At 45.0% G+C, this 25,607-nt stretch overlaps 1 protein-coding gene across 1 annotated transcript in view; it reads left to right on the plus strand.

The window, feature by feature from the left end:
* The window catches only part of prex2 (phosphatidylinositol-3,4,5-trisphosphate-dependent Rac exchange factor 2), a 246,130-nt gene that overhangs the window by 49,612 nt on the left and 170,911 nt on the right, over positions 1-25,607 (plus strand). Inside the window, exons 7-10 of the mRNA XM_071328774.1 lie at positions 11,112-11,245; positions 11,482-11,585; positions 14,528-14,677; positions 15,580-15,724. Coding sequence (XP_071184875.1) covers positions 11,112-11,245; positions 11,482-11,585; positions 14,528-14,677; positions 15,580-15,724 — 533 coding nt within the window. The remainder of the gene's footprint in view (positions 1-11,111; positions 11,246-11,481; positions 11,586-14,527; positions 14,678-15,579; positions 15,725-25,607) is intronic.

Raw genomic sequence — 25,607 nt, forward strand, 5'->3', positions numbered from 1 at the left:
TGAACGCAGTGCCCTTGTTTGGGTGTAGGGCCTGATCAGAGCCTGGAGGTACTGAGGTGCCGTTCCCCTCACAGCTCCGTAGGCAAGCACCATGGTCTTGTAGCGGATGCGAGCTTCAACTGGAAGCCAGTGGAGAGAGCGGAGGAGCGGGGTGACGTGAGAGAACTTGGGAAGGTTGAACACCAGACGGGCTGCGGCGTTCTGGATGAGTTGTAGGGGTTTAATGGCACAGGCAGGGATCCCAGCCAACAGCGAGTTGCAGTAATCCAGACGGGAGATGACAAGTGCCTGGATTAGGACCTGCGCCGCTTCCTGTGTGAGGCAGGGTCGTACTCTGCGGATGTTGTAGAGCATGAACCTACAGGAACGGGCCACCGCCTTGATGTTAGTTGAGAACGACAGGGTGTTGTCCAGGATCACGCCAAGGTTCTTAGCGCTCTGGGAGGAGGACACAATGGAGTTGTCAACCGTGATGGCGAGATCATGGAACGGGCAGTCCTTCCCCGGGAGGAAGAGCAGCTCCGTCTTGCCGAGGTTCAGCTTGAGGTGGTGATCCGTCATCCACACTGATATGTCTGCCAGACATGCAGAGATGCGATTCGCCACCTGGTCATCAGAAGGGGGAAAGGAGAAGATTAGTTGTGTGTCGTCTGCATAGCAATGATAGGAGAGACCATGTGAGGTTATGACAGAGCCAAGTGACTTGGTGTATAGCGAGAATAGGAGAGGGCCTAGAACAGAGCCCTGGGGGACACCAGTGGTGAGAGCACGTGGTGAGGAGACAGATTCTCGCCACGCCACCTGGTAGGAGCGACCTGTCAGGTAGGACGCAATCCAAGCGTGGGCCGCGCCGGAGATGCCCAACTCGGAGAGGGTGGAGAGGAGGTCTAGAAGGATGAGAGCAGAGGAGAGAGAGTTAGCTTTAGCAGTGCGGAGCGCCTCCGTGATACAGAGAAGAGCAGTCTCAGTTGAATGACTAGTCTTGAAACCTGACTGATTTGGATCAAGAAGGTCATTCTGAGAGAGATAGCGGGAGAGCTGGCCAAGGACGGCACGTTCAAGAGTTTTGGAGAGAAAAGAAAGAAGGGATACTGGTCTGTAGTTGTTGACATCGGAGGGATCGAGTGTAGGTTTTTTCAGAAGGGGTGCAACTCTCGCTCTCTTGAAGACGGAAGGGACGTAGCCAGCGGTCAGGGATGAGTTGATGAGCGAGGTGAGGTAAGGGAGAAGGTCTCCGGAAATGGTCTGGAGAAGAGAGGAGGGGATAGGGTCAAGCGGGCAGGTTGTTGGGCGGCCGGCCGTCACAAGACGCGAGATTTCATCTGGAGAGAGAGGGGAGAAAGAGGTCAGAGCACAGGGTAGGGCAGTGTGAGCAGAACCAGCGGTGTCGTTTGACTTAGCAAACGAGGATCGGATGTCGTCGACCTTCTTTTCAAAATGGTTGACGAAGTCATCTGCAGAGAGGGAGGAGGGGGGGGAGGGGGAGGAGGATTCAGGAGGGAGGAGAAGGTGGCAAAGAGCTTCCTAGGGTTAGAGGCAGATGCTTGGAATTTAGAGTGGTAGAAAGTGGCTTTAGCAGCAGAGACAGAAGAGGAAAATGTAGAGAGGAGGGAGTGAAAGGATGCCAGGTCCGCAGGGAGGCGAGTTTTCCTCCATTTCCGCTCGGCTGCCCGGAGCCCTGTTCTGTGAGCTCGCAATGAGTCGTCGAGCCACGGAGCGGGAGGGGAGGACCGAGCCGGCCTGGAGGATAGGGGACAGAGAGAGTCAAAGGATGCAGAAAGGGAGGAGAGGAGGGTTGAGGAGGCAGAATCAGGAGATAGGTTGGAGAAGGTTTGAGCAGAGGGAAGAGATGATAGGATGGAAGAGGAGAGAGTAGCGGGGGAGAGAGAGCGAAGGTTGGGACGGCGCGATACCATCCGAGTAGGGGCAGTGTGGGAAGTGTTGGATGAGAGCGAGAGGGAAAAGGATACAAGGTAGTGGTCGGAGACTTGGAGGGGAGTTGCAATGAGGTTAGTGGAAGAACAGCATCTAGTAAAGATGAGGTCGAGCGTATTGCCTGCCTTGTGAGTAGGGGGGGAAGGTGAGAGGGTGAGGTCAAAAGAGGAGAGGAGTGGAAAGAAGGAGGCAGAGAGGAATGAGTCAAAGGTAGACGTGGGGAGGTTAAGGTCGCCCAGAACTGTGAGAGGTGAGCCGTCCTCAGGAAAGGAGCTTATCAAGGCATCAAGCTCATTGATGAACTCTCCGAGGGAACCTGGAGGGCGATAAATGATAAGGATGTTAAGCTTGAAAGGGCTGGTAACTGTGACAGCATGGAATTCAAAGGAGGCGATAGACAGATGGGTAAGGGGAGAAAGAGAGAATGACCACTTGGGAGAGATGAGGATCCCGGTGCCACCACCCCGCTGACCAGAAGCTCTCGGGGTGTGCGAGAACACGTGGGCGGACGAAGAGAGAGCAGTAGGAGTAGCAGTGTTATCTGTGGTGATCCATGTTTCCGTCAGTGCCAAGAAGTCGAGGGACTGGAGGGAGGCATAGGCTGAGATGAACTCTGCCTTGTTGGCCGCAGATCGGCAGTTCCAGAGGCTACCAGAGACCTGGAACTCCACGTGGGTCGTGCGCGCTGGGACCACCAGATTAGGGTGGCCGCGGCCACGCGGTGTGGAGCGTTTGTATGGTCTGTGCAGAGAGGAGAGAACAGGGATAGACAGACACATAGTTGACAGGCTACAGAAGAGGCTACGCTAATGCAAAGGAGATTGGAATGACAAGTGGACTACATGTCTCGAATGTTCAGAAAGTTAAGCTTACGTAGCAAGAATCTTATTGACTAAAATGATTAAAATGATACAGTACTGCTGAAGTAGGCTAGCTGGCAGTGGCTGCGTTGTTGACTTTGTAGGCTAGCTGGCAGTGGCTGCGTTGTTGACACTACACTAATCAAGTCGTTCCGTTGAGTGTAATAGTTTCTACAGTGCTGCTATTCGGGGGCTAGCTGGCTAGCTAGCAGTGTTGATTACGTTACGTTGCGTTAAAAGAACGACAATAGCTGGCTAGCTAACCTAGAAAATCACTCTAGACTACACAATTATCTTTGATACAAAGACGGCTATGTAGCTAGCTATGTAGCTAGCTACGATCAAACAAATCAAACCGTTGTACTGTAATGAAATGAAATGAAAATGTGATACTACCTGTGGAGCGAAGCGGAATGCGACCGGGTTGTTGAGTGCGGAAGTTCTATTCGGTAGACGTTGGCTAGCTGTTGGCTAGCTAGTTAGCAGTGTCTCCTACGTTAAGGACGACAAATAGCTGGCTAGCTAACCTCGGTAAATTAAGATAATCACTCTAAAACTACACACTCTAAACTACACAATTATCTTGGATACGAAGACAGCAAAGACAACTATGTAGCTAGCTAACACTACACTAATCAAGTCGTTCAGTTGAGTGTAATAGTTTCTACAGTGCTGCTATTCGGTAGACGTTTGCTAGCTGGCTAGCTGCTGGGCAGATAGCAGTGTAGACTACGTTAGGACGACGGAATACGATAATTACGCAATTATCTTTGATACAAAGACGGCTATGTAGCTAGCTAAGAAGAAATTGCTAAGATTAGACAAATCAAACCGTTGTACTATGATGGAAGATGGCTGTGGTTTTGATCAGTTATTATAAAGATGGCTTTGGTTTTGATCAGTTATGATAAAGATGTCTGTGGTTTTGATCAGTTATGATGGAAGATGGCTGTGGTTTTGATCGGTTATGATAAAGATGGCTGGGCTGTGGTTTTGATCAGTTATGATAAAGATGGCTGTGCTGTGGTTTTGATCAGTTATGATAAAGATGGCTGTGCTGTGGTTTTGATCGGTTATGATAAAGATGGCTGGGCTGTGGTTTTGATCGGTTATGATATAAAGGGTTCTAGATTTTCCAGATCTGTCCAGAGAGGTCAGCTCTGTGCCTCTGTGTTGTTTTACGGGACTTGTTGACAACAGAGTGTGTTGTTAGTGTCAACTGTGCATGTAGGCCTGCCAGGCTTTCCGGGTTGCATCACAAATGGCACCCTCTTCTCGTTATAGTGCACTACTTTTGACCAGGCCCCAAAGGGATTGCCATTGGGCTCTGGTCAAACGTAGTGCACTATGTAGGGATATGGTGCCATTCGGAACCAAGCCCTGGGTCACAACAAAACACACCACAGAATCAGAAACAGTTGGATAATCTTTTATGAGGAAAATGTAACTGGAATGTCTTCTTATAAAAGACAGACGCAGCCTGAAATAAAATGATCGTGACTCAGATTCATTTAGTTTCTCTTTTGCGGACGGATGCAGACACATTTTGACACTGGCTTAATCTTTCTGCCCTGTTAAACTCATTTAGCAGGAGAGGGACATTCTAAACATTTACGTTTGCGGCCGGGCTAACTTTGTCATACAAACCTCTATATAAGTCCCAAACGGCACCCTATTCTCTCTTAGAGCGCACTACTTTTGACCAGTAGTGCACTATATAGGGAATAGGGTGCCATTTGGGACGCACTCGCTCTGAAAGACTGAAAGGAAGTGAACTTGATGAGACTCAAACTGTTTGTTGGACATGGTGTTCTAGCCCAGGGACAATCTCTTCTGTCGTTAACACAACAGATTTTTTATTAAGCACAGACTGACCTCTTGGAAGAGAATCCAAGTGTCTGGTTTAGCCTTTAGAGGGTCTGGTTCGTCAATGGCTATTTGTCAGATTGTTACTGCAAATTGGGAAAATAGCAACTGACACACACACACACACACACACACACACACACACACACACACACACACACACACACACACACACACACACACACACACACACACACACACACACACACACACACACACACACACACACACACACACACACACATTCAGGAAAAGGGTGGAGTAGCATGACATTTGCACGCCATGGTCTTAGAGCTGTTCTGTGGTTTCCTCAATAGCTTTTATTAATTATAAACACTAGGTAATTCTGGAGCAGGTCACTACTCTACAAGCCAGACACTGTTCTCTATTAGACGGGCCTAAGAGAGAAAAACACTGAAAAGCAGAGGGAGAGACAGAGCAAAAGAGATGGGGAAGCAGATTGAGAAAGAGATGGTGAGGGGAGAAATGGAGAGAGACCAAATACAAAGGCAGATGAAGGAAAAGGGAGAACAGAGAGAAGGAGGGAAATGTCTAGTATTTCTATGTGGGTGTTTGAAGAATGAACAGAAAGGATGGAGGGAGGGAGGAGGGCCAACCGAACGGCCTCAGTCAGTTTTTCCTCTGTCGCTTCCAGGTCGCGGCTGATAGCTCGTTAGTGTAGAACCTTCTCCGCATCTGTGTGCCCTTGGGTCATCATGGCAGCCAGGTTCACCGACCCTGCCGTGGGAGAGAGAGTTAAGCTGCGTCCCAAATAGCACCCGACTCCCTATGTAGTGCACTACTTTTGATCAGGGCCCTATAGGGATTCCCATAGAGCTCTGGTCAAAAGTAGGGCACTATATAGAGAGAGGGTGACACTTGGGACAGACAGGACATGGCGAGGGACCACAGTGGTCAACAGAGCGATGGCTGCCAGCGGTTGCCATGACGATGATTGCCCAGTGGTCAAGGCTTCTATGTCTGTGCTGTGTCACCCGGTCTCTTGGGTCTCAGCTTGGAAGTGGTAATAGTTATGTCCAAAACCCGAAAACTTAAAGCAGACATTGAACATCCCTTTGAGCATGGTAAAGTTATTAATTACACTTTGGATGGTGTATCAATACACCCAGTCACTACGAAGATCCTAAAAGTTACCGGAGAGGAAAGAATGTGCTCAGGGATTTCACCATGAGGCCAATGGTTACAGAGAGTTTAATGGCCGTGATGGGAGCAAACTGAGGGTGGATCAACAACGTAGTTACTCCACAATACTAACCTAATTGACAGAGTGAAAAGAAGGAAGGCTGTGCAGAATAAAAACATTTCAAAACATGCATCCTGTTTGCAACAAGGCACTAAAGTAATACTGCAAAACATGTGACAAAGCAATTCACTTGGTCTTGAATACAAAGTGTTATGTTTGGGGCAAATCCAATACAACACATCACTCAGTACCACTCTCCATATATTCAAGCAATGTGGTGGCTGGATCATGTTATGGGTATGCTTTTAATAGTTCAGGACTGGGGAGTTTTTCAGGATAAAAAAGAAATTAAATGGAGCTAAGCACAGGCAAAATCCTAGAGGAAACTTGGTTCAGTCTGCTTTATAGCAGACACTGGGAGATGAATTCACCTTTCAGCAGGAGAGTAACCTACAACACATGGCCAAATCAACACTGGAGTTGCTAACCAAGAAGACAGTGACTGTTTCCGAGATCCGAGTTAGTTTTGACTTACACTACCGTTCAAAAGTTTGGGGTCACTTAGAAATGTCTTTGTTTTCCATGAAAACATACAGTGGCAAGAAAAAGTATTTGAACCCTTTGGAATTACCTGGATTGCTGCATAAATGGGTCATAAAATGTATCTGATCTCCTTCTAAGTCAGAACAATTGACAAATACAGTCTGGTTAAACTATAACACACAAACAATTGTACTTTTTCATTAGGTCTTTATTGAACACACCGTGTAAACATTTACAGTGTAGGGTGGAAAAAGTATGTGAACCCTTGGATTTAATAACTGGTTGACCCTCCTTTGGCAGCAATAACCTAAACCAAACATTTTCTGTAGTTGCAGATCAGACCTGCACAGCGGTTAGGAGGAATTTTGGACCATTTATCTTTACAAAACTGTTTCAGTTCAGCAATATTCTTAGGATGTCTGGTGTGAACCGCTCTTGAGGTCATGCCACAGCATTTTCAATCGGGTTGAGGTCAGGACTCTGACTGGGCCACTCCAGAAGGTGCATATTTTCTTCTATTGAAGCCATTCTGTTGTTGATTTTCTTCTGTGTTTTGAGCCATTGTCCTGTTGCATCACCCAACTTCTGTTGAGCTTCAATTGGCGGACAGATAGCCTAACATTCTCCTGCAAAATGTCTTGATAAACTTGGGAATTCTTTTTTCCATCGATGCTAGCAAGCTGTCCAGGCCCTGAGGCAGCTAAGCAGCCCCAAACCATGATGCTCCCTCCACCATACTTTACAGTTGGGATGAGGTTTTGATGTCTGTGTGCTGTGCCTTTTTTTTCTCCACACATAGTGTTGTGTTCCTTCCAAACAACTCAACTTTAGTTTCATCTGTCCACAGAATATTTTGCCAGAAGCACTGTGGAACATCCAGGTGCTCTTTTGCGAACTTCAGACGTGCAGCAATGTTTTTTTTGGACAGCAGTGGCTTCTTCTGTGGTGTCCTCCCATGAACACCATTCTTGTTTAGTGTTTTACGTATTGTAGACTCGTCAACAGGGATGTTAGCATGTTCCAGAGAGTTCTGTAAGTCTTTAGCTGACACTCTAGGATTCTTCTTAACCTCATTGAGCATTCTACACTGTGCTCTTGCAGTCATCTTTGCAGGACGGCCACTCCTAGGGAGAGTGGCAACAGTGCTGAACTTTCTCCATTTATAGACAATTTGTCTTTCCGTGGACTGATGAACATCAAGGCTTTTTGAGATACTTTTGTAACCCTTTCCAGCTTCATGCAAGTCAACCATTCTTAATCTTAGGTCTTCTGGGAGCTCTTTTGTTCGAGGCATGGTTCACATCAGGCAATACTTCTTGTGAATAGTAAACTCAAATTTTGTGAGTTTTTTTATAGGGCAGGGCAGTTCTAACCAACGTCTCCAATCTCATCTCATTGATTGGTCTCCAGGTTAGCGGACTCCTGACTCCAATTAACTTTTGGAAAAGTCATGGGTTCATATACTTTTTCCAACCTACACTGTGAACGTTTAAATTATATATTCAATATAGACAATAACAATACAATAATTTGTGTGTTATTAGTTTAAACACACTGTGTTTGTCTATTGTGAAGAAATCCAGGTAATTCCAAAGGGTTCACATAATTTGTCTTGCCACTGTACATGAAATGAGTTGCAAAATGAATAGGAAGTATAGTCAAGACGTTGACAAGGTTATAAATAATGATTTTTAATTGAAATAATAATTGTGTCCTTCAAACTTTGCTTTCATCAAAGAATCCTCCATTTGCCGCAATTACAGCCTTGCAGACCTTTGGCATTCTAGTTGTCAATTTGTTGAGGAAGAGATTTCACCCCATGAGGTAGGAGATTTCACCCCATGGTTCCTGAAGCACCTCCCACAAGTTGGATTGGCTTGATGGGCACTTCTTACGTAACATACGGTCAAGCTGCTCCCACAACACCTCAATAGGGTTGAGATCCAGTGACTGTGCTGACCACTCCATTATTGACAGAATACCAGCTAACTGCTTCTTCCCTAAATAGTTCTTGCATAGTTTGGAGCTGTGCTTTGGGTCATTGTCCTGTTGTAGGAGGAAATTGTCTCCAATTAAGCGCCATCCACAGTGTGGAGTGATAGCCTTCCTACTTCAAGATGCCTTTTAGCCTGTACAAATATCCCACTTTACCAACACCAAAGCACCCCCAGACCATCACATTGCCTCCACCATGCTTGACAGATGGCGTCAAGCACTCCTCCAGCATATTCAATTTTTTTTCTGCGTCTCACGAATGTTCTTCTTTGTGATCCGAACACCTCTAACTTAGATTTGTCTGTCCTTAACACTTTTTTCCAATCTTCCTCTGTCCAGTGTCTGTGTTCTTTTGCCCATCTTAGTCTTTTCTTTTTATTGCTGCTCAGTGAAGGGAGTAGTACACAACGTTATACGAGATCTTCAGTTTCTTGGCAATTTCTCGCATGGAATAGCCTTCATTTCTCAGAACAAGAATAGACTGACGAGTTTCAGAAGAAAGTGATTTGTTTCTGGCCATTTTGAGCCTGTAATCGAACCCACAAATGCTGATGCTCCAGATACTCAACTAGTCTAAAGAAGGCCAGTTTTCAGCTGTGCTAACATAATTGCAAAAGGGTTTTCTAATGATCAATTAGTCTTTTGAAATGATAAACTTGGATTAGCTAACACAACGTGCCATTGGAACACAGGAGTGATGGTTGCTGATAATGGGCCTCTGTACACCTATGTAGATATTCCATTAAAAATCAACCGTTTCCAGCTACAATAGTCATTTACAACATTAACAATGTCTACACTGTATTTTTTATCAATTTGATGTTATTTTAATGGACAAAAAATTGCTTTTCTTTCAAAAACTAAAACTTCTAAGTGATCACAAACTTTTGAACGGTAGTGTAAATCTACTTGAAAATCTATAGCAAGACCTAGAAATGTTTGTCTAGCAATGATCAACAATCAATTTGACAGAGCTTGAAGAATTTTGAAAAGAATAATGGGCAAATATGGTAGCACAATCCATGTGTGGAAAGCTCTTAAAGGCTTACCCAGAAAGACTCACAGCTGTAATCGCTGCCAAAGGTGCTTCTACGTAGGAGTGTGAATACTATTGTAAATGAGATATTTCTGTATTTTGTTGTCAGTAAATTTGCTAAAGTTTCTGAAAACTTGTTTTCACTTTGTCAGTATTGGGTTTTGTGTGTAGAAAGCTGAGGGGAAAAGTATATTTATATATTCCGTTTGAATTCAGGCTGTAACACAAAATGTGGATTAAGTCAAAGGGTATGAATACTTTCTGAAGGTGCACTGTATGCTGTTTCTCTCTCTCTCTCTTTCACTCGCTCGCTTTCTCTTCTTTTATTATGTCTGGCACTTCTCTGACAGTTAAAAGAGGGGGATGAGAGTTAGATGAAACAGACCGTAGACTGTGAAGTGTTGTTTAGGCTTCAGGCCCCACTACTCACTCAATAGCCTCTCTATGGGACAGCTGTGGGCTGGAGAGAGTGAGAGGGGGGGGGGGGGGAGAAGAGAGAGAGAGAGGACAGGAAAAGGGAGAGAGGTGTATAGTGAGACGAAAGAGAGAAATAGACACAGAGGGTAGAACACAGCAAGTGAGACAACTACAGAAGTAGTGCACTAAATTGGGAGCCATTTTGAAAGCAGACCTGAAGTGTTCTCTCACAGTGTCTGTTCCAGTGGACAGGAAGTTGAGGATTAGTGTGTAGTCTGGACCGGTGGCAGTGGCATTCAGCTGGTCTGGCCTCCACTGCTAGAAATCAACACCTCATCTGGCCTTGGGCAAGGAAGAAGTACTCTGAGAAAGATGGAGGAGGGAGCGGAACGGAAAGGAGGAGAGAGGTAGTGGAGCAGCGAATTGTCAGAAAGAAAAGAGGGAAAGAGAGGGATAAAGGTAGATAAAGACGGAGGAAAGAGAGAAGGGGGAGATCTGGAGAGGGATAGAGGTGAGGAAAGAGAGAGAGAGAGAGAGAATGTATTCCTCAGAATGAGGAAATGTTTAGCATATTTTCTGGCTCTGCTCGTTCCGGGAGTTATATTTAGATCTGACAGGCAGGGTCGATCATTCCCAACATAGTTGACAAGGTAAGGAGAAGGGCTGTGGAGTTTATCACACCCTATTCCCTACATCGTGCACGAGTACTGCTATAGGCTCTGGTCAAAACTAGTGCACTGTATAGAGAATAGGGTGCCATTTGGGACGTAGTCACAGATCCACATGGTGGGACTTGATAGGATGTTATTATATAGTAGTAACGGCTCTATTCTTTAAAGTCCCCAGTCAATCTAAGGCTGAGGAAGTGTGTTGTGTTTTTACAGACCCCTTATGAGAGAAACCAGGAAAGACATTCAGAGAAAGACCAGGCATAGGGAATTGAACTCACTACCCAAGGAGCGACTGTGTACTGCATGCATACACTGTTAGGCATAGTGTATAGTAGTGTCCAATGTCATGGCGGCTATGCAGCAAACCCTCCAGACTAACACAATCCTGCGATCACGTAGTTCAACGCACAATTAACACACAATCAACCATTCACTGCATAATATGTGGCGGGTTACATATTTCACCAATCGCCGCACTATTACAGCAGAACACTGACAAGGACCAACGGAACGGGCGGATCCCCCGGGCCTGCTCTAGTAGCCAACTCTACACAGTATCGACACCACTGTGTGTCTCTTCCCAGGGTTCCAATATAACAGACACGTGTACAGAGATGTTGATGCATGGAGTGCTGCTGAAGATCTCAGCTGGTAACATCCAGGAACGCATCTTCTTCCTCTTCGACAACCTGCTGGTCTACTGCAAGAAGAAAAACAGGTGGGACCGGACTGCCACACTTCTCTCTCTCTCTGACAACTTGGTTTCCTCTTACCGTAGGCTTGTCGAGATACTTCAAGCAGCACCAGCTACTGTCTATCTGTCCCCACTGTGTGTCGTTTCATTAGCCAGAAGGGCCCTGTATAGTTCGCTAGCCCAGGTATCTACTTGTTTCTATGTGTTGCCATGCCTTGTGTGACGAGACAATGTTAAGTTGGCTTCAATGTTGTCCCCAGGCGTTTAAAAAACAGCAAGGCGGCTACAGAGGGACCTCGTTACCTGTTCAGAGGAAGAATCAACACCGAGGTGATGGAGGTGGAGAACGTAGATGACGGAACAGGTGAGTTCTACCGCTAACAGGTCAGGGTGTGTCTCAAACGGCACCCTATTCCCTAGATAGTGTCATACTATTAAACAGAGCGATTTGAGATGCAACCCTTATCCTATTTCGCAACCCAACTACCATCCAATGCTCGGGAGGAAACTCTGCACTAACAACAAGTCACCTTTATTGCAGTATTTCTGCTCTCAAAAGTGGATTCGTTATCTCCATGTACTGCAGACAATCTGTATTTCTTCATGAAGACAATCAATTCACTTTTTGGTGCGGCAACTCATTGTTCCCAATTTGCTATGTGGGTGACTTAATTTTGTCTCCACGGATCAGAACACATTTGTATTATTCTTGCTTCTTACTTTGTGCGTCCTAAATGGTACCCTATTCTCTACATAGTGCAGTCATTTTGAGAAGGGTACATAGGGGTCGGGTCAAAGGTAGTGCACTGTAAAGAGAATAGGGTGCCATTTGGAATTCAGAACCCATTTGGGTTGTGTTTGTTATTCTGCGGCAGGTAGCCTGGCGGTTAGAGCGTCGGGCCAATAACCAAAAGGTTGCTGTGTTGAATACCTGAGTCGACAAGGTGAAAAATCTGTCGATGTGCACTTGAGCAAGGCACTTAACCCTAATTTGCTCCAGGGGCGCCATACTACTATGGCTGGCCCCAACTATCTGGTGTATGTGACAATAAAGCATGTATTTTTTTGGGGTGGGGGGGGGTTGTTTTCCAGAAGCACTGAGATCTCAGATCTCTATTTCCTGTTTTGACAGTTAATCAATTCAGATGGCGAACCAGTCGACCGGGTTAGATACCCTCCCAGGCAACTGTATGAAAAGTCAATCATTGATGGATGAGGAGTGTTTTAATTTACAGCCTACTTAGATGTTATAGTCTACTGCACACAAAGCCATAACACAGTCTACACTCTTAGAAAAAAGGTGCTTTCTAGAACCTAAAAGGGTTCTTCGGCTGTCCCCAAAGGAGAACCCTTTGAAGAACCCTTGTTGGTTCCAGGAGAAACTTTTTTGGTTCCAAGTAGAACTGTTTTGGGTTCAGCGTAGAACCCTTTCCACAGAGGGCTCTACCTGGAACCCAAAATGGTTCTACCTGGAACCAAAAAGGGTTCTCCTATTGGGACAGCTGAAGAACCCTTTTGGAACCCTTTTATCTAAGAGTGTAGTGTTGGTTCAAAATGTTGAGATAAAGGAACTAAAGGTCCTGTAAGCGGAATTATAGCAGACAATAGTGCTGAGCGATTAACTCACATTTTGGTTATTTTTCAGTGTTTAAACAACTAATTGACCGACGTCGGTTCAATGATTTGAATTCCATTTCTTTTCTTTTTTTTTCTGTGAGCTCAATGCGCACATTGCACAGTTTCTCTAGAGATAAATCAGATCCAGCTTGAACTGTGCAATGTAGTAGGGAGTTGTAGTTTCCAACAGGCCAATATTCTACATAGTTTTCCACATAAAACATGGTAATTAACTACAATGACCATAATCTACTTGTCCGGCCTGTTTCTTTTACGCCTGCTGCGGAAGAGACAGACGAATGTTTGATTGTGAGGTGATATAGAGAGCAACTGTTATATAAAACTGAAATATTTTATTAAAGTAATGTGAATAAATGATGGTTAATAAATATGCAGCAGTGGGCAGTCACTACCATCATGGGACTTTTATTAATAGTTTTACTCTGTGTTGTTACAGCATTCAACCCACATAATGCATAGTGCATTTGATGTAAAAAATAAATAAATAAATACTAAAACACACACACGGGGGCGGGGGGGGGGGGCTATAACTATGTCTCATTCGCGGCTGTGCGTCTTTGCCACTATACGCCTGCCAAGGCTACCAGTAATATGATTCAAACACACACACGGACAAGCAGAGGATTCTGCCTCTGTCACACACATGTGCTCCAGAGGATCTAGGAGGAGAGCGGGATAGGATTTGTAAATTCCATTTAATCTCTCCTTCCCTCTGTTTCTGGATGAATGATGTGACGTTAGCTCATTCCTGCTAAAAGGTCTAACAGTCAATAGGCATAACGTACTGCCAAACTGTGCAAAGAAAATCGTCATAAATCCTTCAAGTAGTCAACGGAACAAAGGAAGCAGGTTTTATTGACATTCCAGAAGGGAAGTACTCTGGTATTGAGCTAATGTGAAATGACCCGAGTTATTCTTGTCGGTTCTGGGAAAGGATCCTGAACCTACTGTGGGATTGATAATGGACTAGTAATGAGCTAGCTGCTACCCCTGTGCTTTTAGCCTGGGCATGAAACTATGGCAATGGAGATGACAGATTCCTTTTCTACATTCTGGATTCCAGATTCCATAATCAAGGTTCCGTAATCCAGATTCCGTGTTCCGAGTGGAACCCACCATCGCCCTGTAATCAGTCTAATCATGGAGGCCCCTCTGCTCTGGAGCGTTTCATTGGATGATCGATTGGCTCGGTTTCATGTGGTCCATCTCATTTAGCTCTGGACCCCAGCTGCTCTCTACCAGCCTACCAGGGGTCCGCTCTGCTCTGTTTACACCTAAAGTACACCCATTCTGTCATGGATGCAGTTGCTGAGAGATGGATAGTCCTCTATTTCAAACAAACAGGCTAGAAGAAATCCCTGAACTCGTATAAGACACCAGAGGGCCACAACAGAAGTGAAGCCGTTGCTCCAACCCTTAGGACCCTTAAGTTGAGGGGCCTTGGTATAAAAGGAGTCAAGGACTGTGGCCGTGTCTCTGAGGCTTCGTCCCTGATGACACCCTATTCCCTATGTAGTGCACTACTTCAACCAGGGCCCATAGAAGTGCACAATATAGGGAATAGGGTGCCAGTCCTGGTCAAGAATAGTGCACTACGTGGGAATAATAATAGTGCATATTTGGGACGCGTGCTAAGTGTGTTGTGTTTGTGTGTCTCTTGGTTTGCAGCGGATTACCACAGCAGCGGGAACATAGTGAACAACGGCTGGAAGATCCACAACACAGCCAAGAACAAGTGGTTTGTGTGCATGGCCAAGACCCCAGAGGAGAAACAGGAGTGGCTGGAGGCTATACTCAAAGAGAGGGAGAGGAGGAAAAGTTAGTAGTCATATAGTATCTGATACTGTTGGCGTAGAGTCGTGTGTGTGTGTGTGTGTGTACCATAATATATCCTAAATAGTGCACTCCAGGTAATAGTGTGCCATTTCTGAAACCTTTGTGGATGTCAGTATTTCCTCCTATCTAAGATACTAGGGTACAAGAACTAGACTTGCAGGTAGAATGAATAAAACTGAACTATTTGTCTAACACAAGATGTCTTCTGTTAAGTCTATTTCTATCCTCTTGCTCGTCCTCCTCCCCCTTCCCTCTCTCTTCCTGCTTTGCCACCTGCTCCTCGTCCTGCTCATCCTCCTGCTGCTCTTCCTCCTGCTCTCCCTCTTCCTCCTCCTGCCTCTCCTCCTGTGGTGTTTCAGCACCAGGGTGTGATATGCTACTTCAATGTGAGAAGAGAAATGAGATGAGATGGATTGGTAGACAGTATGCTCTTTCTATGTCAGGATACATATACACATGTGCTCCAATATATTGGCGCCCTGGCACTTTACAGTGCAATGGAGCAGAACGTTCTGTTTTCTGTTTTCCAAACTGGTTGAACGGCTGTTTTTACCCTGTAGGCACCTGCTACTTACAACAGGTGTGATAAATTACACGTAAACAAACCAAATTCATTAGAATGTTGAATTATTTAGTCCAGGGCATTTTTGACTTTGAAGTGAAAAATCCAAATTTCCTTTTAGATATTTTACATTTTTTGTCCTGTGCATTTATAAGTCAAACAAAAAAGGTGTTATTCAATTTCAACTTATTTTAGAAGAAATAGTGAATCATGAAAGGGAGACAGTATATTTGACCTCATCTGTACCAATGGGAAACGGTACTCCTTTGGTTTGAATGTTGACTGTCGCCTCCTATCTCTTTCTCTCTTTCCTTCCCTCTAGCGTTGAGGCTGGGGATGGAGCAGGACACGTGGGTGATGGTGTCAGAGAAAGGAGAGAAGCTCTATCACCTGATGACTAAGCAGGGACACCTCATCAAGGACAGGAAACGCAAGCTCACCACATTCCCCAAGTGCTTCCTGGGAAGGTAGGCTGATCTGTCTAGCTCTCTCTCTCATGCAGGTGGGTGTCTGCATTAGTTATTTTCTGTGTGGGTGTGTGTGTGTGTGTGTGTGTGTGGTGTGTGTGTGTGTGTGTCTCTATCCATCGCTCCGTCTGTGTGTCTCTGTCTGTCTGTCTGTCTGTCTGTCTGTCTGTCTGTCTGTCTGTCTGTCCGTCCGTCCGTCCGTCCGTCCGTCTGTCTGTCTGTCTGTCTGTCCGTCTGTCTGTGTGTCTGTGTTTGTGTGTGTGTGTGTGTGTGTTTCCTGGGAAGGAAGACCTCCCATCCTGAAGACCTCCCACCCTATAACCCTATGTTATCCTGACCTATGATAATTGAGGTTTGGTCTGGTGAGTGGTTTGTTGATGGTGCGTTTTATGTCTCGAAAATAAGCGTGGCCGTCATTCCCAAAATGTTCACATGAGCTTCCGAGTCGGACGTCCCAAAGTTGTGGCAGCCACTCACTATAGCCGACATCGTTTCCTGTAGGCTGCAGTGAGGGGTTTTCACGCCACGTTTGCAGTTTCTGACATTATAAAAACCTTCACATGGGCTTCCCCTCTGAGTGGGAAGTCCCCTCGTCTTCAGAGGAAAACACCAGCATGTCTGGCAGAGGGAGATGACACTGTAGTGAATTTCACAGACTGGATTGGATCTACACTATCTACACTATCTACACTATCTACAGGATCTACTACTTATGTACTTGAGCTGAGCTGTACTATTGACATGATCTGAACTGATCTGAACAATCCTAGAAAAATACATAACCCCTTCTGGTTGGTGGATTATTGTAACGGCAGATTTCCTCCTCTTCGTCTGAAGAGGAGGTGTAGCAGGGATCGGACCAAGACGCAGCGTAGTTAGTGTTCATCATGTTTAATACCAACAAAACCGTGAACACTACAAAATACAAAATAACAAATGTGGCAAAACCGAAACAGTCCTATCTGGTGCAATGACACAAAGACAGAAGACAACCACCCACCAAAACGCCAACACAAAACAGGCTACCTAAATATGGTTCCCAATCAGAGACAATGACTAACACCTGCCTCTGATTGAGAACCATATCAGGCCAAACATAGAAACAGAAAAACTAGACACACAGCATAGAATGCCCACTCAGCTCACGTCCTGACCAACACTAAAACAAAGAAAACACAAAAGAACTATGGTCAGAACGTGACAATTATCCAGTTACACAGACAGAGGCAGGCAGGCAGACAGACAGAAAGATGCTATTTCTATACAGATGACCATTACTATGACACAGAGTACAGTAGCTACAGTGTGTCTATTGAAACGCTCCAGTTCAGTGAATAATACCATCTATACCTAATACCTTCTCTCCTAAATCTGGATCAGTCTCTCCATCCCTCCTCTCAATCTGAAATCTGTCCAGACGACCGGCAGAACATCAGTGTTTTAGCTGAACACAGATCAGTTCCCCGGCCGTTCAGTCACGGGGAAATGAAATCCAGCAGGTTTTCACTATGATTCTTGTTTGTGGATTATTGGTTGGCGGAGTGTGTGTGTGTGTGTGTGTGTGTGCGTGCATTCGTCTGTGCGTGTGTGTGTGGACTGCAGTGCGTGTGTGTGTGTCCGTGTTCTCTACCGTAACATTGTCAAGAATGTCTCTCTGTTAATCGTTACTAAAGTGATGCCCTAAAAAGCATGTGTGTATGTGTGTGTGTGTGTATGTGCCGGATTGCCATTGCTTGGCCAGTGATAAATCGGGGTGATATCCCTCTGTGGTTCCGCTGACCTCTCTCTCAGTGCGTCCCAAATGTCACCCTATTCCGTATGTAGTGCGGTACTTTTGACCAGTGACCAAAGGTCTCTGGTCAAAGTAGTGCACTATGTAGGGAATAGAATGCCATTTGGGACGAATGATCAGAGCCTAGCAGGATTACTGTTAAAGTCTCCGCTGAGAAATATGTGTGTGTGTGTGACCAGACAGTGTGTTAGTGGTTTCATATCAAATGGTTACACTCATAACACCGGCCATGTTGAGTTAGGGTTACAGTCTAAACATTTCTGTGTTATCCACTTTCTGTTGATAGGAAATAACTTTATAAAGGCTGTCCCAAGTGGCACCCTATAGGCCCTGGTCAAAAATAGTGCACTATATAGGGAATAGGGTGCAATTTTGGACTCTGAGCTCTGAGCTTCAAACAGACAGCCGTCAGTAACAGCTTGCTCCATCTGGTTAAAGCCTGAACAGAATCAATCCAGCCATGCTCCAAATGATGGTGTCACATTCACACTCTCAATGCTTGGCATAGACCCTACAGGCCCATACTGGAGCAACCAGGCTGGGTTAAGTGGACTTTAATAAGATAATCAAATGCTGGGCCTTAGATCTTAGTGCAGGTTAGGAGCATATGGTGGATATGGAGTGGTGTGGTCTGGAGCGCAGCTAAGCTCCCCCCTCTCTCTCTCGCTCTCTCCCTCTTTCTGTCTCTTGCTCTCCCTCCCGCTCTCTCTCTCTCTCTAGTAGAGTGCCTCACAGAGTAGTCTGAGATGGGGTGTAAAGTGCTGTCTAACTATAATCCAGAGGGTTTTGGGTGTGGAACGACAACCGGTTCTCTCTCCTTTGATTTGTGTGTAGACATACCGTCTGTGTCCCAAATAGCACCATATTCCCTGTATAGTGCACTACTTTTGATCAGAGCCTTATGATCTGCATACAGTAAATAATACCGGTTCTACAGAGATTCTCTTCAGTGGTTCTATAGTGGTCTGGAAAAGGTTCTGTGAGCTTTTCAAAATGTTTTTACTTTACAGCCTTATTCTAAAATTGATTAAATCATTTTTTCCCTCATCAATCTACACACAATACCCCATAATGACAAAGCAAAAACAGTTTTTTGAAAATGTGTCACATTTAATAAAAACGGATACCTTATTAACATAAGTATTCAGACCCTTTGCTATGAGAATCGAAACTGAGCTCAGGTGCATCCTGTTTCCATTGATCATCCTTAAGATGTTTCTACAACTAGATTGGTCTCCATCTGTGGTAAATTCAATTGATTGGACATGATTTGGAAAGGCACATACCTGTCTATTTAAGGTCCCACAGTTGACAGTGCATGTCAGAGCAAAAACCAAGCCATGAGGTCAAAGGAATTGTCCGTAGAGCTCCGAGACAGGAATGTGTCGTGTCACAGATCTTGGGAAGGGTACCAAAACATTTCTGCAGCATTGAAGGTCCCCAAGAACACAGTGGCCTCCATCATTCTTAAATGGAAGAAGTTTGGAACCATGAAGACTCTTCCTAGAGCTGGCCGCCCAGCCAAACTGAGCAATCGGGGGAGAAGGGCTTTGTTTAGGGAGGTGAACAAGAACCCTGTGGAGATGGGAGAACCTTCCAGAAGGACAACCATCTCTGCAGCACTCCACCAATCAGGCCTCTACGGTAGAGTGGCCAGACAGAAGCCACTCCTCAGTAAAAGGCACATGACAGCCCGCTTGGAGTTTGCCAAAAGACACCTAAAGGACTCTCAGACCATGAGAAACAAGATTCTCTGGTCTGATGAAACCAAGATTGAACTATTTGTCCTGAATACTAAGAGTCACCTCGGGAGGAAACCTGGCACCATCCTTAAGATAAAGCATGGTGTGGCAGCATCATGCTGTGGGGATGTCTTTCAGCGGCAGGGACTGAGAGACTAGTCAGGATTGAGGGAAAGATGAACAGAGCAAAGAACAGAGAGAACCTTGATGAAAACCTGCTCCAGAGTGCTCAGGACCTCAAACTGGGGCGAAGGTTCACCTTCCAACAGGACAATGACACTAAGCACATAGCCAAGACAATGCAGGAGTGGCTTCGGGACAAGTCTCAATGTCCTTGAGTGGCCCAGCCAGAGCCCGGACTTGAACCCAATCGAACATCTCTGGAGAGACCTGAAAATAGCTGTGCAGCGACTCTCCTCATACAACCTGACAGAGCTTGAGAGGATCTGCGGAGAAGAATGGGAGAAACTCCCCAAATACAGGTGTGCCAAGCTTGTAACGTCATACCCAAGAAGACTCGAGGTTGTAATCACTGCCAAAGGAGCTTCAACAAAGTACTGAATAAAGAGTCTGTATATTTATGTAAATGTGAAATTTCTGTTATTTTTTATACATTTGCAAACATTTCTAAAAACCTGTTTTTGCCATGTAATTGGTTATTGAGTCTAGATTGATGAGAAAAAAACAACGATTTAATACATTTTAGAATAAGGCAGTAACGTAACAAAGTGAACAAAGTCAAGGGGTCTGAATACTTTCCGAATGCACTGTATATTGGTGATTACTCTGACATTCAAAAGCCCAAATGGTGGGAGTACTGAATTAGCTACAAGCTTCTGTGTGTAAGCCCATGAAAGCTCATTAAGCTTATGAAAACATATCCTGCTATATACTTGCCCCTACTTGTCTTGTTGAACACCTCTGTGGACATATTTAAATGTGTTTTTTAAAATATGAACGTGCACTAACAGTTATTTTTTTTGTCTTAGGCCAGACAAAATTGATTCACTGTATAACGGATTTTCCCCCCAGAAAAGTGAGGCGAGCGAGCAAAAATAAAAATAGAAAATAAATGTGTGAATTGGATAAGGAATTGTCCTAGGTGCTTGTGCAGGTTCTAGGCCTAATGTGAGTTTCAAGAGTTCTATAAGGAAAACCGACACAATTTTGCTTAAAAAGAATGCACATGTTACAATGTTACAACCATTAGAAATGAAACACAATGGGAGGATTAACTTGTCACAGTTTCTGTATTCCTGATAAAAAAAGTGCAATCCAATCTCGTAATTTATTGTGACGTAATGGACTATTTAACGTTTTTATCTAATTCAAGAATGATTGACAATAAATAATTGTAATCAAATTAAGATGTTGATGTATAGAAACGAGTTCATTACCTGAATGCGTCTCTGTAGCCTATAGGCGTTAACAAAATATTCATACAAATATGATTAGGCCTCTCATAGATTAGAGGCCTTGTAGAAAGAGGGTCAATCAAGTTAGGTCTGCCAAATTAATACATAAATACAGCCATAGAGTATAGCCTTTCATCATCAAAATACAAAAAAAATGGTTTATAACATGCACAATTAAAAGCGTCAGTCTATATAGAGCAAGCTTGACTGAATTCCAGCCCAGTAACTTGCTCACCGCATCTTCCTTCGATTGTCTCGTCTGGCAGCCACGAAAAGCCCCCACCTTGGAGACGTCGCTAACATCGCTGTGGAGCTGCTGATCAGCACGGAGTGCGTGCCACTGGCGATATACTTTCTGGACAAGCTAGCTGTTCTCTGCGGTGCATCATCACTTCAAACGCATTCAGTCTTGGTGTTATTGGTTGGCCTACTACTAAAAAAAATATATATATTAAACCTTTATTTAACTATGACCGTAAAATGTAAGTTATGAATCGCAAATCGCCATATAGCTGACACACTTCATCAATCATTTTGACTTCAATTTGGTTGTCCAAAATACTATCAGCTTGCACTGCGTCTTTGCTGATGAATGCCCTGATCTCAGGCCAGTCAATTGGTTCAATGACATTGTGGTTTCGTCTATTAATCGCTTCTAATAGATCTGAAAATGATGCATTAACCATGAATTTAACCAACTGTTTGTTTATAATGTTGGACGTCCCACGTTGAACCTGGACACATAAATAGTAGGAATTTGCGCCAGTGTGTGTTTCACTGTCCAATCCGAGGCTCGAACATGATCTGAGCGCCTGATCTGAGGCCGTTTGCTCTCTTGCGCATAAACTTGCAGACAGTGCATTATGAACGAAGTGCTGCCTATATTGCCCCAAAAATAACACCCTTTTCTTTCTTCCGGGGTGTGGAGAAAAGTAAGGCGGGACATCCGTTAAACAGTAATTCAACTTTGTCCGGCCTTAGCCTTTAAAAACGACTATTTCGACCTTTGAATGTTGTAGCGATCAATTGTCCGATTAGCAATCACCCATATTAGCAAACTGATTTAATTTCCAACTTCACATCTCCCTAGTAGGGCCCTATAGGTTGTTTATCGTATAGGGCCCTATAGGTTATTTATCTTAATGAACAATATCAGCTAAATGTCCACAATTACTAATCTGTTTGGTCAGTGTCGATCGTTTTCTGTTTATCGTCCCCAGTTTTTTTATTTTTATTATTATTATTTTTTTTTTACCTTTATTTAACTAGGCAAGTCAGTTAAGAACAAATTCTTATTTCCAATGACGGCCTAGGAACAGTGGGTTAACTGCCTGTTCAGGGGCAGAACGACAGATTTGTACCTTGTCAGCTCGGGGATTTGAACTTGCAACCTTTCGGTTACTAGTCCAACGCTCTAACCACTAGGCTACCATGCCGCCCCACGTTTATCGTCCCAGCTCTGTGTGTGTGTGGAGGTATGTGAGAGAGAACCCCCCCCCCCCCCCAGATGTTCTGAGTCTCTTTCTTTCTCAGTCTCTCTGTCTCGCTGAGGCGTGTCCGTTTATTTACAAGTTGTGAACTCCTCTCTAATTGCTGGGGTTTAATTGTGGTCTGGGATCAGATAATATCCAACAGAAACCACTTGTGGTGGTCATCTTCAGGCAGCTGTCATTCCATTGCAGATGTGTAAAACACACACGCATGAACACACAGACAGAGATGAGGCTCACTAGTAAACAAATCCTCTTTTGTGATGTCAGGTTTACGTTTTTGGAGCAATGTGTTGCTAATATATTGTTACAGTAAGGTTATTGTTTATTTTGTGTATTTTGTAAACGTGCCAAGACTTACAGAATACAAACAAGCTCAGTACAAATATTTAGCTTGAGGTTTATTTATTTATTTATTTTTATTTCACCTTTATTTAACCAGGTAGGCTAGTTGAGAACAAGTTCTCATTTGCAACTGCGACCTGGCCAAGATAAAGCATAGCAGTGTGAACAGACAACACAGAGTTACACATGGAGTAAACAATAAACAAGTCAATAACATGGTAGAAAAAAAAGAGAATCTATATACAATGTGTGCAAAAGGCATGAGGTAGGCAATAAATCGAATAATTACAATTTAGCAGATTAACACTGGAGTGATAAATCATCAGATGATCATGTGCAAGAAGAGATACTGGTGTGCAAAAGAGCAGAAAAGTAAATAAATAAAAGCAGTATGGGGGGTGAGGTAGGTAAATTGGGTGGGTAGTTTACAGATGGACTATGTACAGCTGCAGCGATCGGTTAGCTGCTCGGATAGCAGATTTTTAAAGTTGTTGAGGGAGATAAAAGTCTCCAACTTCAGAGATTTTTGCAATTCGTTCCAGTCGCAGGCAGCAGAGAACTGGAAGGAAAGGCGTCCAAATTAGGTTTTGGCTTTAGGGATGATCAGTGAGATACACCTGCTGGAGCGCGTGCTGCGGGTGGGTGTAGCCATCGTGACCAGTGAACTGAGATAAGGCGGCACTTTACCTAGCATAGCCTTGTAGATGACCTGGAGCCAGTGGGTCTGACGACGAACATGTAGCGAGGGCCAGCCGACTAGGGCATACAGGTCGCAGTGGTGGGTCGTATAAGGTGCTTTAGTAACAAAACGAATGGCACTGTGATAAACTGCATCCAGTTTGCTGAGTAGAGTATTGGAAGCTATTTTGTAGATGACATCGCCGAAGTCGAGGATCGGTAGGATAGTCAGTTTTACTAGGGTAAGTTTGGCGGCGTGAGTGAAGGAGGCTTTGTTGCGGAATAGAAAGCCGATTCTTGATTTGATTTTGGATTGGAGATGTTTGATATGAGTCTGGAAGGAGAGTTTGCAGTCTAGCCAGACACCTAGGTACTTATAGATGTCCACATATTCTAGGTCGGAACCGTCCAGGGTGGTGATGCTAGTCGGGCGTGCGGGTGCAGGCAGCGAACGGTTGAAAAGCATGCATTTGGTTTTACTAGCGTTTAAGAGCAGTTGGAGGCCACGGAAGGAGTGTTGTATGGCATTGAAGCTCGTTTGGAGGTTAGATAGCACAGTGTCCAAGGAAGGGCCGGAAGTATATAGAATGGTGTCGTCTGCGTAGAGGTGGATCAGGGAATCGCCCGCAGCAAGAGCAACATCATTGATGTATACAGAGAAAAGAGTCGGCCCGAGAATTGAACCCTGTGGTACCCCCATAGAGACTGCCAGAGGACCGGACAACATGCCCTCCGATTTGACACACTGAACTCTGTCTGCAAAGTAGTTGGTGAACCAGGCAAGGCAGTCATTAGAAAAACCGAGGCTACTGAGTCTGCCGATAAGAATATGGTGATTGACAGAGTCGAAAGCCTTGGCCAGGTCGATGAAGACGGCTGCACAGTAATGTCTTTTATCGATGGCGGTTATGATATCGTTTAGTACCTTGAGCGTGGCTGAGGTGCACCCGTGACCGGCTCGGAAACCGGATTGCACAGCGGAGAAGGTACGGTGGGATTCGAGATGGTCAGTGATCTGTTTGTTGACTTGGCTTTCGAAGACCTTAGATAGGCAGGGCAGGATGGATATAGGTCTGTAACAGTTTGGGTCCAGGGTGTCTCCCCCTTTGAAGAGGGGGATGACCGCGGCAGCTTTCCAATCCTTGGGGATCTCAGATGATACGAAGGAGAGGTTGAACAGGCTGGTAATAGGGGGTGCGACAATGGCGGCGGACAGTTTCAGAAATAGGGGGTCCAGATTGTCAAGCCCAGCTGATTTGTATGGGTCCAGGTTTTCCAGCTCTTTCAGAACATCTGCTATCTGGATATGGGTAAAGGAGAAGCTGGGGAGGCTTGGGCGAGTAGCAGCGGGGGGGGCGGGGCTGTTGGCCAAGGTTGGAGTCGCCAGGAGGAAGGCATGGCCAGCCATTGAGAAATTTGTTGAAGTTTTCGATTATCACGGACTTATCAGTGGTGACCGTGTTACCTAGCCTCAGTGCAGTGGGCAGCTGGGAGGAGGTGCTCTTGTTTTCCATGGACTTTACAGTATCCCAGAACTTTTTGGAGTTAGAGCTACAGGATGCAAATTTCTGCTTGAAAAAGCTGGCCTTTGCTTTCCTGACTGACTGCGTGTATTGGTTCCTGACTTCCCTGAACAGTTGCATATCGCGGGGGCTCTTCGATGCTATTGCAGTTCGCCACAGGATGTTTTTGTGCTGGTCGAGGGCAGTCAGGTCTGGAGTGAACCAAGGGCTATATCTGTTCTTGGTTCTGCATTTTTTGAACGGAGCATGCTTGTCTAATATGGTGAGGAAGTAACTTTTAAAGAATGACCAGGCATCCTCAACTGACGGGATGAGGTCAATATCCTTCCAGGGTACCCGGGCCAGGTCGATTAGAAAGGCCTGCTCGCAGAAGTGTTTTAGGGAGCGTTTGACAGTGATGAGGGGTGGTCGTTTGACCGCGGACCCGTGGCGGATACAGGCAATGAGGCAGTGATCGCTGAGATCTTGATTGAAGACAGCAGAGGTGTATTTGGAGGGCAGGTTGGTCAGGATAATGTCTATTAGGGTGCCCATGTTTACGGATTTAGGGTTGTACCTGGTGGGTTCCTTGATGATTTGTGTGAGATTGAGGGCATCAAGCTTGGATTGTAGGACTGCCGGGGTGTTAAGCATATCCCAGTTTAGGTCACCTAACAGAACAAACTCTGAAGCTAGATGGGGAGCGATCAATTCACAGATGGTGTCCAGGGCACAGCTGGGAGCTGAGGGGGGTCGGTAGCAGGCGGCAACAGTGAGAGACTTATTTCTGGAGAGATTAATTTTTAAAATTAGAAGTTCGAACTGTTTGGGCATAGACCTGGAAAGTATGACAGAACTTTGCAGGCTATCTCTGCAGTAGATTGCAACTCCTCCCCCTTTGGCAGTTCTATCTTGACGG

This window comes from Salvelinus alpinus, chromosome 10 (assembly GCF_045679555.1).
Source record: "Salvelinus alpinus chromosome 10, SLU_Salpinus.1, whole genome shotgun sequence".
Classification (NCBI taxonomy): domain Eukaryota; kingdom Metazoa; phylum Chordata; class Actinopteri; order Salmoniformes; family Salmonidae; genus Salvelinus; species Salvelinus alpinus.